This window comes from Mesoplodon bidens (assembly GCF_964165515.1).
Source record: "Mesoplodon bidens genome assembly, chromosome: 13".
NCBI lineage: Eukaryota > Metazoa > Chordata > Mammalia > Artiodactyla > Ziphiidae > Mesoplodon > Mesoplodon bidens.
In genome coordinates this window covers 35,070,641-35,084,667 of record NC_138169.1, presented here as the reverse complement: position 1 = coordinate 35,084,667, position 14,027 = coordinate 35,070,641, and the positions used below count along the sequence as shown (strand labels likewise).

Here is a 14,027-nt window from a genome sequence, read left to right as displayed (position 1 = left end):
GAGAGGCCACAACAGTGAGAGGCCCGCATAACGCAAAAAAAAAAAAAAAAAAAAAAAAAAAAAAACAATTAAATCAGACCTTACAATAATCAGTTTCAGTAGTTTCTTTTGTAATGCTGTTCTCTGTTTACAAATAGCACAAACTGAAGTAAGGACTACTTAGAATCATATTTTTCAAAACAAAAAAAATTTTTTAAGGTCTTACAAATTATAATATGTATCGAGTGTCCAAGTTTAAAAACATCTGTCAAGAATTTTCACATATTACCCAATTTTTAAGCATAGCCATATTCTATAACCTTCTCCAAGATAATCTACTCTATTTTATTACTCAATCATCTGAAAAATTCAAGAGTTTTTTAAGGAAGCGTTGCCCCACAGATTTAGCGGCTAAACAACGTCCAAGAGTGGGGATACACAGATATCCTCACTGGTCAGAAATCTTAATTCTTTTTAGAGGCCATTCTGGATTGTTGCAAACTCTTTTGGAAGGTTGGGGGTTCAGCTTATGCTCTATGCAGGGCGCAGCTGGATGCCTATGTCTTTGAAGGCACTGGGATGTATGAGTCAGACCCAAGGTCAAAATCAATAGAACATTCAATACATCAAAGTGCTCCATCTGTGGGATGTTTTCTGCCCCATTTATGCTAGAAGTTGCAAGATCGGATTGTAGGTGATTATACAGGGGGCCGGGCTACCGGAAGTAGAGCGTTGGAAACACTTACTTGAGTGTGGTGAGTTCTGTAAGGGATGGCTGAGTAGCCTTGAGATAGCTTTCCCTTCGCGCAGCAACTTTGGGAGAAGGCTTGGGGCTGGTGTCCGAGTCCCCGCTGTCTTCATCTCCCATGGCCTTGATGTAGCTGCCGCTCCGCATTCTACGGCAGGGAATTTCATCATCTTTACCTCGAGGGGTGTACCCTGTCCATTCATCCTGAGGGACCTATGCAGATACAAAACAGATAGTTCATGCTTTATAAAAGTCTATCTTCTTCTTTTCTTTCCTGACTGTGAATATGGGTAATACAGGTAATTATGTAAAACTTTAGACATTAACTTTTCAACAGTAGTGTTTTACCATAATTGGTCTGAAAATATTTTGAATACATGCAAATCTATGTCTCAAGCTTTGAAAGAACCTGTGTACTAGGAAACATTACAACAATTTGATTCACTTTTCCCTTTTCTCACGCTGAAAATAATTGTCAGGCATACGGATGCCCTTGGAAAGCGGTTTTATTTGAGCTTTTCAATGATTTGTTTTCAGTTGTTATTTAAAATTCAGGAATGTTTCTCTTTTACCTTCCCTGCATCTTCCATCTCGAGCATCTTGTATCCATAGTGCTTCCTCCTAAACCAGTGGTCTATACCAGCTGCATTCACTTCCCAAGAACCGATTCTTTCTGAATCCTCTTAATTTGGATTCAGCCTCCATAGAGTGCTTGAAACACTCTTTGAAGGTTTCCAATGATCTCCTCATAAAAGCTAGTGGCACTTTCTTAATTTAAATTTTTCTTGGCCTCTTCACACACACACACACACACACACACACACACACACACACTCTCTCTCTCTCTCTCTCTCTCTCTCTCTCTCTCTCTCTCAAAACACCTCTTAAGAGTCTCTCCCCTTCTGGCTTTCTGGTTACTCTACTTACCTGATTTACCCACTACTTATCTGGATTGTTCTTTCCCTCTAGCTTTGCTGGATCCTGCTCCAAGTCCCTAATTGTGGGGACCCCTCAAGACAATGTTCTTGGCACGCTGTTCGTTTTTCTTTCTACAATCATTTCCTTTGAGTTCAGCAGGGCACCACACTGTGCTACAGAGGGCTTCTTTCTGACCTTATTTTCAGTTCTTAGATTCCCCAGTTCAACATGGACCCAACCTAGGGTCTCATATCTCCTCCATTTGGTAAAAGAAATACACAATAATGGCCACTCTTTGTATCCATTAAGAAGTAACGAACACCCTACGTACTGTGCACAGAACACTGCACAGGGCTTAATTAAAAGAGACCAGAAAATGGGGAGGCTGGTTCTTGCCCTCAACAAGCTGATAACAGAGATGAGAAGACAGAGCATACAAAAATTTGGCAACAGTTCCAAGTCAACATGCTAGCAAGTTTCAGATGTGGTGTCATAGATGAACTATGCACTAAGGAGACACTAGGAACAGGAGTTATCAGTAATGGTGATAGGGAAGGAGGATCCAGGAAGGACTCTCAAGAACTGGCCAGGTTTGCACTGAGAAGGTAAAAAGGTATTGAATATTTTCATGCTAACTATTCACTGATTATCCATTAAATAATGCCATGTTTCATTATTAACATTTAACTATGTTAAGAAATTTGCTTATAGGATCTTGTTTCATCGATACAACAACTCTGTGTATTTTTCTGCATTTCTCAGATGAGAAGCAGAAGCTCAGAGAGCTTAAGAAATTTTCCAAAGAACACATAACTAATAACTGGCAGCACTAGGGTCCAAAGCATTTTTGGTTTAACTCAAAGATAAGTGTTTACTTGATCTAAAATTTATGATTAATAACATACAAATTTTAAATCTAAAGTGTTAACTGTCCACAATGATACACACACAGAGTAGACATAGATTTTTAAACATGATTGGTTCTAGGAACTGAGAACAGACATTCCACTAAAAGCACTATGCTTTCCTCCTTAATTTATACATTTCTCTATATAATTTGAAAACGTATATCTAGAAACATCAGACTGAAGAGATGCTACTATTCCTGGACCTGAAAACAGTGGTTTGTAGGTTCTAATGTTGAAAACTACCAATAAAGTTTGGTTAAGCTTCACTATGCAGCTTATTTTATTTAACAAACTCTTAAATCATGCTTGCTATATGCAAGCACTGTTCTAAATGCTTTACAAATGTTAACTCATTTGATCCACACAGCTAAGGGCACTATTATTATCCCCATTTTACAAATGAGGAAACTGAGGTTATGTAACTCACCCAACATCCCAGCTACAAAGGGGCAGAGTTCCAGCCCAGCAGCTCCTGGGGTCTTGCCATGACCATATTTGACGCTGTCTCTATCTGTATGATCTTGTGGCACCTATAGAACCGAACAACTATAGTCCCGTGACACCTTTGTCATCCATCACATCTGATCCATTTGCCATTTATTAATTGTGGTCGTAGCAATGTAGAGTTTTTGCTTTTTTAGCTAAAAACCCATCCACATCACCATAGCAACAGGGAGACTTCTTAGGGAAATTATAAATGCTGAGAACAGTCTTGTTTTCCTTCCATTGGCAGGTGAGTCACTGCAAAGATATGATCATACTCAGGACCTCATTATTGGCTCAGTAATTACATCTTATAAATTAAGTTGGTACAGCTGAGGGTCACAGAGGAGGCAGCCGATGCTTGCCATTTCTCAGTACTGATGCACAGCTCATAAGTGTTGCTCTCTGAACTATGTCAGAGACCAATGACAACTTATAAGCTCATATTGCTTATGAAATAAAACACGGCAAATTTTTGTTTAGGTGTTTTGTTTTTTTCAAAGTTAGTTAATGGTAGAAACTTGGTCTTATACTAGAAACAGGCTGCAACTGTTGCTAAGGGAACCAGCTGGGAAGTATTTAATGTGTATATGTTTCAATTAAACATATTTTTCAAGTGATAGCAGCTAAGAAGTTTATGGAAGTGATTTGCTTTGGAATGGGTTTTAAAAATCAATACATTATTCATATACTGAAAGGTAGCCTACAATAAATTACATGTAAAATAATACAGAAACTAGCTCCAGGAAAAATGTAAAGAAACAGAACCTCAAGACTTTGGAGAAGAAAAATACTGTTGCTGAACAATAAGGGCCAGCAAAGTCGCTATAATTTGAGCCACAGTTTTTATTATGTCTCTTAAATTTGAAAGCAAAAGAGGAGGTGCTGGTTGGTTACATTGTTTTCAAGGAAAGCTTACCAGTTTGTTTAGGGGCCAGGGCATGAAATGTTACTCCCTTTCCATTGAAAAGAAAGGAGAGTCATGTGCTGCAGCTACTATTGTGATCTAGTCAAGGTTGCTGTGTCTTTCCGTGTCAGTTGCACAGAGAGAAAAGATTTAGGCAAATCCAAAGAAAAAACTAACCTTGCAGCTGTCTGAGAAAACCTTTCTATTACTGGTCCTAGTGGTTAGAGGAATGGAAGTCTTTGTAAGAAAGGGAAGCTGGAGCAGATAAAGGAGCAGCCTGGGCACTTGTTGACGACAGGCAAGCCAGATGTCCTGCTTGCCTGCACGAGCTTCGTGGGGGCGGTTAGACCCAGTAAACATTAAAGAAACAGCAATAAAATCAGTCTGATAAAGCTTAGGGTTTAACAACAGTATGGGTTAGAGAAAAAGAGGATTATCTGCTTTTTAATGCGTATGTTTAAGCATGAAACTCCAGTGGAGAACTTTATTTTTGAGAGAACAAAATGAGCATTAGTGTGCATTTTTCTATTTTGGGGATAGCCAGGCTATAACTTAAACCATATGTCATGGTTCAGGAATAAAAAGACCTATCTCTGACAAGGAATGACCATAACCAGGTGCTATCATCCTCTAATTACAGGATGAAGATGCTTTCTTAGTTGAAACAGTGTCATGGGCACTGAATGATGGGCCATCCTAATGTAACAAGAGAAAATTAATACCACCTAATGGTGGCATGCTTACATTTTCTGTCTCCCTCCTTGTCTCTCTCCTTGTCTGCCTCCCTTCTTCCTTCACTTTTGCAAGGTTTTTTTTCTTTTTCTTTTTTGTTCCAGAGAAGGCAGGATTTATTACTTGCAGCAAGTAAGGAAAACACCTGCTTTCCCAAAGCGGTGTCTCTGCAAGTATTTTTTGCTTGTTCATTTTCAAGCCATGGTCTGGGTGCCGGGAATGTGCAGGCAGTGAACCATACAAACGTTGATCCCAAGTTGTGGAGCTTACATTGCAGAAGGAGAGCAGGAAGAGATGGATGATAGACAGATATACCCATAAATGAACAAGACGATTTCAGAAACCATAAATGCCATTAGGAAAATAAGATGGGGTGATGTGACAAAGGGGTTGGAGGAGAACTCCTTTAACTTGTTCCTCAGCGAAGCCACTGGGAAGAGGTAACATCTAAGAGGAGATCAGTTCTGACCAAAGGAGCCAACCTGGAGGAGAGCTGGGGAAGCGCTTCCAGGCAGAAGGATCAGCCAGTGCGAAGTCTCTAGAGTAGGGATAAGTTGTATGTGTAACTGAAGCCTAGGAAGAAGATGCCATTGCGGCGGGAGAGTCCTGACCAAGAGGGAAATGCCAGGAAAGGCTGGGGAGGTGGGACCAGGTCACACAGGCTCTTGTAAACCCATCTCAAATCTTCCTTCAAGCTGAACTCAGCAATCCCAAATGTCCCTCCAACTGCTCCAGCCTAAATTCAACTCCTCTGTGAAATCTATAGCATGTACCATCTACATAAGGGGTCAGCCAACTGTAGCTCACAGGTGAAATCCAGCTTGCCATCTGCATTTGTAAATAAAGTTTTATTGGCACACAGTCATGCCCACTCATTATGTATTGACTGTGGCTGGTTTTAAATTAGAAGGGCAGAGTTGTATGGTTGTGATGGAGACGGTATGGCCTCTAACCTGATCCACAGATTCCTTCTAAGTACTTAAGTTGCATAATCCTACAATGGCATTTATATATATGACTTGTTTTCTGTATCTTTGTGTCATCTCTCCAATGGCTCAGTAAGCTTGCTGAAACTGGGGGAAGCCGTACTGCTGAAGGGTTAGGGGCTTGGGCTCTGCAACCAGCTTGTCCAGGTTTGGGTTTCCGCTGGACCACTAAATAGGGACGTCCATGGGCTCATTAATTAAATTCCCCGTGCCTCAGTTTCCTTGTCTGTTTCCTACCTCATAAGGTTATACATGGATTAAATGAGGTAATGACCATGAGCACACAGGAAGTGCTCAATAAAGGTCTGTTTTATGGGAGTTCTGCACTCGGCACACAGATGCTCCCTCATGGTGGATGACTTTGGCTTTCCAAGAAGACTCTCATGCCTTGCTTTCAATTTCTTTGATAATGGAGGGGCAGAAATAATTGAAATATATTAAGCAAAAACTTAAATTTCTAATATACTGCCTACGCCCATCATTTTTAAGTGAGACTGGCCCATCAGGAAATACTCTACATTCTCTGTCCTGGGGACTCATCTCTATTCTGTAGGACCGAGGTGGGAGCCTGCTTCCTTGGGCCAACTGAAGCTGGCCTGGCTTCCCAGTGATCGAATCTCAAATGACTCCTTTTTGTTCATAAAGCAGAAATCTTAAGGAAAAAGAAAACTCCATGGGAGATATTCTTGTATTTGGAGAAGCTATTTTTCTTTTAGAAACCTTGACTCAAGACCTATGCATTCCAGATGTCTGAGGACGGTTAAGGCCAACAGCCAGTGGTCAGGGAGGTGCTGGACTGCACGAAGTGTCTGCTCTGTGCAGCGCTCAGTCACTGTGGTGGGGAGAGGCTGGAAAAGAAGAACTAATTAATTCCAACACCAATTTTGCATTCACTCACTGTGTGTGACCTGGAATGAGTCACTTCACCTCTTTGATTCAATTTTTCCATCTGTAAAATGGGGATGATAATAGATGTATAATGACTAGAGATAATGTGTGTGAATACAGCTTGTGAACTTCAAAGCACCATTAAAAATCTGAGAATAGGGCTACCCTGGTGGCGCAGTGGTTGGGAGTCCGCCTGCCAGTGCAGGGGATGCGGGTTCGTTCCCCGGTCCGGTAGGATCCCACATGCCGCAGAGCGCTCTGCGTCCGTACCGCAAAAAAAAAAAACAAAAAAAATCTGAGAATATATGTTACAGATCTGTCTCCTCGTGGCTACTTTTAAAGTATGGCGAGCTATAAATATCTTGGGATTAAAAAGCAGTGGTGTTTTAACTAACATCCTTCTAGTCATTAAAGTAGATATTCTAGTATAAAGATATAAAAGCAAAGGGAATATATATATGTAGCCCTATGTAAAAATAGAAAAATCTCATAGATGAAAATTATAAATATAAATAAAATATATTATTATATATTTCTATGTATGATATATGTAATTTATAACATATAATGTATATTATATATATTTTATATATATATAAAAGGTTTCCCATAGGGAACCTTAAAGTAGCATCATTCAAGGTAATTCCTTCTGTCTGAATGTCTCAAACTCTTTGCTAATTTTTTTTTGGGGGGGGCAGGGGGAGGTTATCCTATTCCCCTCTTGGTTAATAGAATTTCTATTCTATTCTGAATAGACAAGGTACCCTTAATTTTACACTTCCTCAGCTTTCCCCTAAACTCCAAATGCTGCATTTTACTGAATCCAAGATACCAATGTAAACTCCTCAATACATTTCTGTACCACTAAGAAAGAAACATCACCAATTAAGCTCTGACACTCCATAGATTCAATGATACATTCCAATATCAAAGATGCTAAAATGTGAAAAATATGGAGCTCAGGAATCTATCAAACAGCTTTTAAAAGAATATGTGCAAAAATAAGAACACGAATGGATGTATTCTGGGATAGCAATTATAGAACTTCATGTTTGTATTCCTTAGTGACCAGATTAATAACAGTTAGCATTCATCTGTGTCATGCTTTGGCCAAAAACATAAGTTTACACAATTGTCCCATGATGCTTACAACCGCCTTGAAGGATAGGAAGAGTAAGTATTATAATCTCAGTTTATCAAATAAAGAAACTGAAGTCCAGAGAGGTTAGTAGCTACGTCAGAGTGACACCGTGCCCAAGCTGGGAGGGGTCTGCCATACACAGTCCAGGGATTTTTTTTTTCTTCGTATTTAGATCTTGGTTGTTTTAGGAGTAACAGTTGTCATTTTACGATAATCTAAAGAACACAGAGTTCAGATAAGAAAACAACTTCTGAGAGTTTTAAAGTCTGGAGGAAAAAATAATTCATAAACAAAGAACTACATACCTTGAAATTGAAATAAGACACTATTGCAGACATGGGAAGGCTTACTTTGAAAAGGCCCTTCCAATGCACATGGGGTTTGGCTGAGCTTCTGTCACAGAGTATAACTCAATGTAGATAGAGTCAGACATTCTGTGCCAGGGATGGTCTGGGAGCCGATGGCTGGGAGATGAAGCCATGTGTGAGTGACTCCTTGAGAGCAGATTATCTCAGGATGGGAAGTTGGATGGTGAGGTTTGGAGTAATGAAAATGCGTGAGATTTGGGGAAATCTGAGAGCCACAAAAGGAATGCAGACACTTAGAAAGCCGGGACAGCCGAAATGGAGCATGTGTCCTGAAATATACCAGGGGAGGCCGGGGTAATTCTGTGAGCAGTTCTGGGCTGCGGAGATTTGGGAGGAAAACACATAAACCTAAGGCAGAGGTGAGGTTTAGAGCCAGTTTCTATTTCATCCGGAACCAAAGAAGCTGGGAGAAATAACTTAGGCATTTGGTTCATTAGGTAGAAATAAAGACAGTATAGCAAGGAAGAGCTGTGATTAAAATGGTGGGTATCAATACTAGGCTTGTATTTGCAAGGCTACCCGTTAGCAGCTGTTGATTTCTTCAACAATTGAGCATTTCAATTGAAGCAACCAGGTGAGTGAGGGCACTTGGCTATAGCTGAAGGGGGCCAACCGACTTGGCCTTTCCCGAGCTTGATAAGGAAGGGTAAATAGGAGGAGGCAAAACTGTACTTAGGAAAGGAAAGCTGGGGATCTGAGATAATTACAGAATAAGCTGACATTTATAGAGTAATCTCAAGGGCTGGCAGTGATACCAATGTGACTTTATTTTAATCCCTCTAGCAGTCCTATGAAATAGACACTCCTGTTTCCATTTTACTGCGGCAAAACTGAACTCAAAAAGCTGGACTGACTTGCCCAAGGTCATCATAACGAGTAGGAGTCTGCATTTATCTGATACCAAAGCCTTTGAGGCTATCACGCTGCCTCTGATACGTTGATTGAGGGTGTGAACAAATTAACTTAAAAAAAAATGGAGTGCGTGCTCCCAGGCTCTGTACTTTTTAAAAATAAAATATAACTGTTGAAATAAGCACACCCAGTAGCTTGTCCCTAATTGGCTAGCACGGATAAAGAGGGTTTAAAATAATAAATATGGAAAAGACTTGTGAGATAAAGCAGCGCTTACTGTCTCACCATCGTGTGGCGCCCTTAACAACTGTCGTTCTCAGTTTTTGCTTAAACGTACATGGACAGTGTGTGAGGAATCAGAAGACCTGCCTGACTGCCACACTTTTCAAGGGTGCTGTGAGGGCCTCCAAGCACTCCGGTGGTTTTTCAGCATTTGTCAGAAGGCTTTGCCCTGGAGGTCAAGGTCCTGCCTTGCACTCTGTACAGGAATGGCTGTAATGCGTCGGCCTTCTAAGCACTTTTAGTGAGCTCTCAGATTCCCTACTCACTCTGCTCCTTTGCATCTTCTTTGTAGCTGGGAGAACTGCTTTTCTGCTCCACACAGCTTTCAACTTGACAAATGCGACTTGGCATAAATGTCCCTGTAGCCTTTTTAGCTTGCTCTTTTCAGAGCAAAAGCGGAAAAAAAAAAAAAAAAGAGCAAGAATAGGAAAATTACAATTACACGATGTGTAGATCCCGAGGCCTGATTTCCCTGGCAACCACCCTTTCTAACTCCCCTTGAATCCTGAAGCTGGTGTAAAAGTTAATTTGCTTCAGATTGCTTAAAAATTACCTATCAAGGACAAGAGTAAATACCTACCTCTTTTTAAATAGGGCTAATACCCTTTGCCACATCTTTCTCCAAATAACATTTTAAAATACCCTTGAATAGAACTTTGTAAACAATGCTATTTGATGGTGATTCACTCACTGCTACCCTATGGAATTATTCTCACCCACGTACGTTTATAGGTATCTACAGGGTACCTTGCACCATAGCAGGTGCCAGGGCGATACACCAAAGACATTTCACAAAACACAGTCTGGTCTCAAAGGGGTTTACAAGTTTTAAGTGGATCAGGCAAATCTGGGGGATGGATGAAGGAAAAGAGTAAAAATAGCTTTAAAGCGAATCAAGCTAAGTTGAGTATTAAATTTCAGTACCTCCGAATTACCTACTGGCTTTGTAGTTTGTTCTTATGAATCCTCTTCTTGGTGCTAAAACTGTTCCTTTGGAGTTGAATGTATCTGTGCAAACGCAAAGTGCATTTCCATTGGGAAATGACACTGCAGGAGAAATGTGGAGGGGCAAGGTCTGTGACCCCTCAAAGGAGGGGAAGGATCCATGGGCCTTTGGGGGCTGGCAGAAAATATTGCTGAGGTGATGCTCGTGTCAAAGGGGGCACGATCTGTTGGGAAGATACCCTTGTGATACCAGAACAAGAAATAGTAACTATGGTACTATATTCCAGTATAATATGAGGAGAGGGGAGGAAAACGCATTTTATTCATTGTCTACCCTGTATTTTGATTGTAGTGAACATCTGTGGCTTCTGCTACCCAGTTCTACTTCTGATTCTTGTTGTCACATCCCCACGATTTTGCTTTGGGGAAACCTTGCTCCCCCCCACTTGAGGTCTCCATATGTTTCAGGAGTAGCAGAGGACTGGGCTTTTCACGTTCCCCAGCTCTATTGCTTGTCTCATGGCTCAGCGTGTGATCTCAGGCTGTTCAATCAGCAAGCATCTCTGGACCTTTGCTTGGAAGCTGGGACAAAGACTGTTCCTCTCCTTCAGTATATCTATAGGGAAGCAATTAGCTTTAGGACCTGCTGGCAGCCATTATATATTCCCTGCTACACAAACATTATCTCAGGTAATACAAAACCCCAGTATTGTTAGTCATTCCACTGAAAAGATGAGAGAATTGAGACTTATGCTTTAAATAACATCCTCGAAAATTTATAGCTAGTAAACCATAGTCAGAATTGAAAGGCACATTTGTCTCACTCAAATTTCTATGCTCTTTTCATCATATCATTCTGTAAGCTTCAAAACTTAGTAATTTTCCATTAAACATAAAACTCAGGCATTAAGTTGCTGGGAGATACAACACTATAACATTTTGAAACCTGTAACAAGTAGTGAGGGTTAGCTGCTTGGAAGAACCAAAAGACTTTAAAAAGTAATGCCCACAGAACACCCGTCACCCAGCAGTTATAGCTGGCTACAAGTTTTAGTGAAATATGAGCAAGAACACAAACATTCTAATAGATAGCAAGATAAAAACACCAGAGGTTTAGGTCTATGGTAAATATATGTATGTCCACTGACTATACAGAAGATAAGCTAATTTAGAGTCCTTAGTGTTTTTTTTTTTTTTTTTTTTTTTGCGGTAGGCGGGCCTCTCACTGTTGTGGCCTCTCCCCTTGCGGAGCACAGGCTCCGGACGCGCAGACTCAGCGGCCATGGCTCACGGGCCTAGCCGCTCTGCGGCATGTGGGATCTTCCCAGACCGGGGCACGAACCCGTGTCCCCTGCATTGGCAGGCGGACTCTCAACCACTGTGCCACCAGGGAAGCCCTAGAGTCCTTAGTTTTTAATGCAACTGTTAATTTCTAACATGTCTTTCTTTTTTTTTTGGTACACGGGCTTCTCACTGCTGTGGCCTCTCCCGTTGCAGAGCACAGGCTCCAGACGCACAGGCTCAGTGGCCATGGCCCACAGGCCCAGCCGCCCCACGGCACGTGGGATCCTCCCGGACCGGGGCACAAACCCGCGTCCCCTGCATCGGCAGGCGGACTCCCAACCACTGCGCCACCAGGGAAGCCCTCTAACATGTCTTTCTGACATATTGGAGGCATGTCTGTTGGCTTGCCATGGCTAGCTGAGCCATCATATTTTTCCATTATCTTTGCAGTCACTAGCATGTAGGTTTCTGTACTATAATTCCATGACTTGAATCCCCTGAGGCAAACTAGACTTCTGTGTCTGCTGTTCAGAAGCAGCGATGTGGGTAGAAGGTTAGTGAGCTTCCTCCTGGGGTCAATAGAAGCCCAGGTGTAGAAATACCATTCATCAAAAGTAAACTTCAGTGTTGGCTACAATTTTATGAATCTCCCAGCATGTATGGAGACTCCAGTCCTTGTCAAATGCTTATGAGCATGGATCTTTCTCCTTAGAACGTAAAGTCTGATAATCTTATTAGGAACAACTGTTAATGCTCGTTCAGAGTCTAAAAAATATCAAGTCCATCATCTCCAGTATTAATACTTAATTTCCAAATTATGAATTTTGAAATGAATTTCAGCAAATATTTTCCTTTTGTTTATCATTAATTTGGGGATATTAAGTTTCTCAGATGCTATAAATTATTATACTTGTGAATCATTCACTTAGCTAGTTGGCATCTATTAAAAAAAACCCCAACAGATTTAAGAAGGAGACCCAAGTAAAAATTTCCTGCTTTTCATCGCTATCATATGATTACTACTGCATCTTGGTGATGTTTGGACTTTTTATTCCAAGTTACATTTACAACACCTGAAAGTGTACTGCATTCAAATGGACCAAAATGGAATCCTTCCTTCCTGAATACCACACTCTAATACAACCATACGATCATCTTTCAAATTATGTGAATCTAGAAAGAACTGAATATTTTGAGTGTCCTTTACACATGTGTAACACAAAATTCCACATTAATAATCCTTATATGGGGAAACTGTCTCTTGAGGATTTGTATTTTAAGCCTGTATTTCAACCCACTTCCTCTAGACAGCATGATATCTAGAGCTAAGAGAAGTTGTCACTAAAGCCTGGGCACAGATGAGTGATACACCCAACAGCTACCTGAACCAGGATTTCCAAACTAGCTCAAGCTCCAGTGAGAGGGCATGTTCCACCTGGAGTATTCATTGTAGGGTTTGAGGTAAGGTTTCTTAGACCAAACTTTATGATGGTATTCTTTTCCTTTGTGTAGTGGTTAGGCTGGAGGTAAAAGTACAATACCATTTCTTTTGTGATGTTTTCAAAATACTGTTAAAGTATTCATTCACTTATCCAATACATTATTCAGTGTATATTATTGTGAAATAGCTGCTGCTTTAGCCACAGGGGACACGGCAATGTATAAACAGAAAAAAAATTTGCCTTCGCGGGGAAGGAGGAAAAGGACATTCATAAGATAAATAAAATGTACGTTACATGGTGAATGTGCTATGGAGAAAAAGAAAGCCGGGGGGTGGGGACCAGAGGGTACGTGTGGAGGAGGGAGCCGGACGGGATGTGCAGTGTTGAAGGGTGTGCACAGACCCGGAAATTCTCATTGAGAAAGAGACCTCCGAGTAAAGATCAGCACGATGCGGGGTGAGGGATTAGCCCTGAGATCTGTAGGGTGAGTGCTTGAGGCTGAAAGAAGAGTGAGAAGGTCCTGAGGGGAGGCCAGGTGGGAGGGAGAGGAGACTGTAGGTGAGCGCAGCTGTGTGTGATGGTGGGCGTGATGGCAGTCAGGTGTGGGGTGCAGATCATGTGGGCTTTGCAGGCCATGGTGGTGACTGTGGCTTTGACTCAGGGTGAGATGGGAATAGATCAGGGGTTTTGATGAGAGATGTGACACTTTCTGGCTCAAGAGGATCGCTTCCGGTGCTGGTTGAGAATGGCTAGAAGGGGGTAAGTGTAGGATCACAGGGACAGTGTGGGGGGCTTATGCAGCGATCCAGACTAGAGTGGAGGTGAGGGCAGCTGGTGGTGGAGGAGGAGATGGGGAGATAGGGCCAGCAGGTTTCTTAACGATGATTGGGACATGGCTGTTGCAGGTAAGAGAGGAGTCATGAAAGACTCCAAGGCTTTTGGTCTCATCAGTGGGATGGTGTAAATTCCCATTAGCTGAGATGAGGAGGCCCAAGGGAGGTGCAGAGATGGGGGACAAAGCTTAGGAGTTCAGTTGGGGATGTATTCAGTTTGAGATGCCCACGAGACATCTCAGTAGAGAGACTGAATGGGGATGTGGGTATCCAAGCCTGGGAGTTCAGGTAATGTGGCTGGCAAACCAAATGTGGGCAGTCCCACGGTATT

General features: G+C 41.6%; 1 protein-coding gene across 16 annotated transcripts in view; it reads right to left on the bottom strand.

Moving 5' to 3' along the window:
* The window catches only part of DLGAP1 (DLG associated protein 1), a gene marked incomplete at its 5' end in the record, with an annotated part of 323,664 nt that overhangs the window by 255,515 nt on the left and 54,122 nt on the right, over positions 1 to 14,027 (bottom strand). For 11 of the 16 annotated variants that reach the window (XM_081253129.1, XM_081253128.1, XM_081253120.1 and 8 more), the window contains one exon: positions 726 to 940. In XM_081253129.1, coding sequence (XP_081109255.1) covers positions 726 to 940 — 215 coding nt within the window. Of the gene's footprint in view, positions 1 to 725; positions 941 to 9,458; positions 9,573 to 14,027 lie in introns of all 16 variants that reach the window. The other 5 variants (XM_081253130.1, XM_081253121.1, XM_081253131.1 and 2 more) reach the window with 1 other exon arrangement.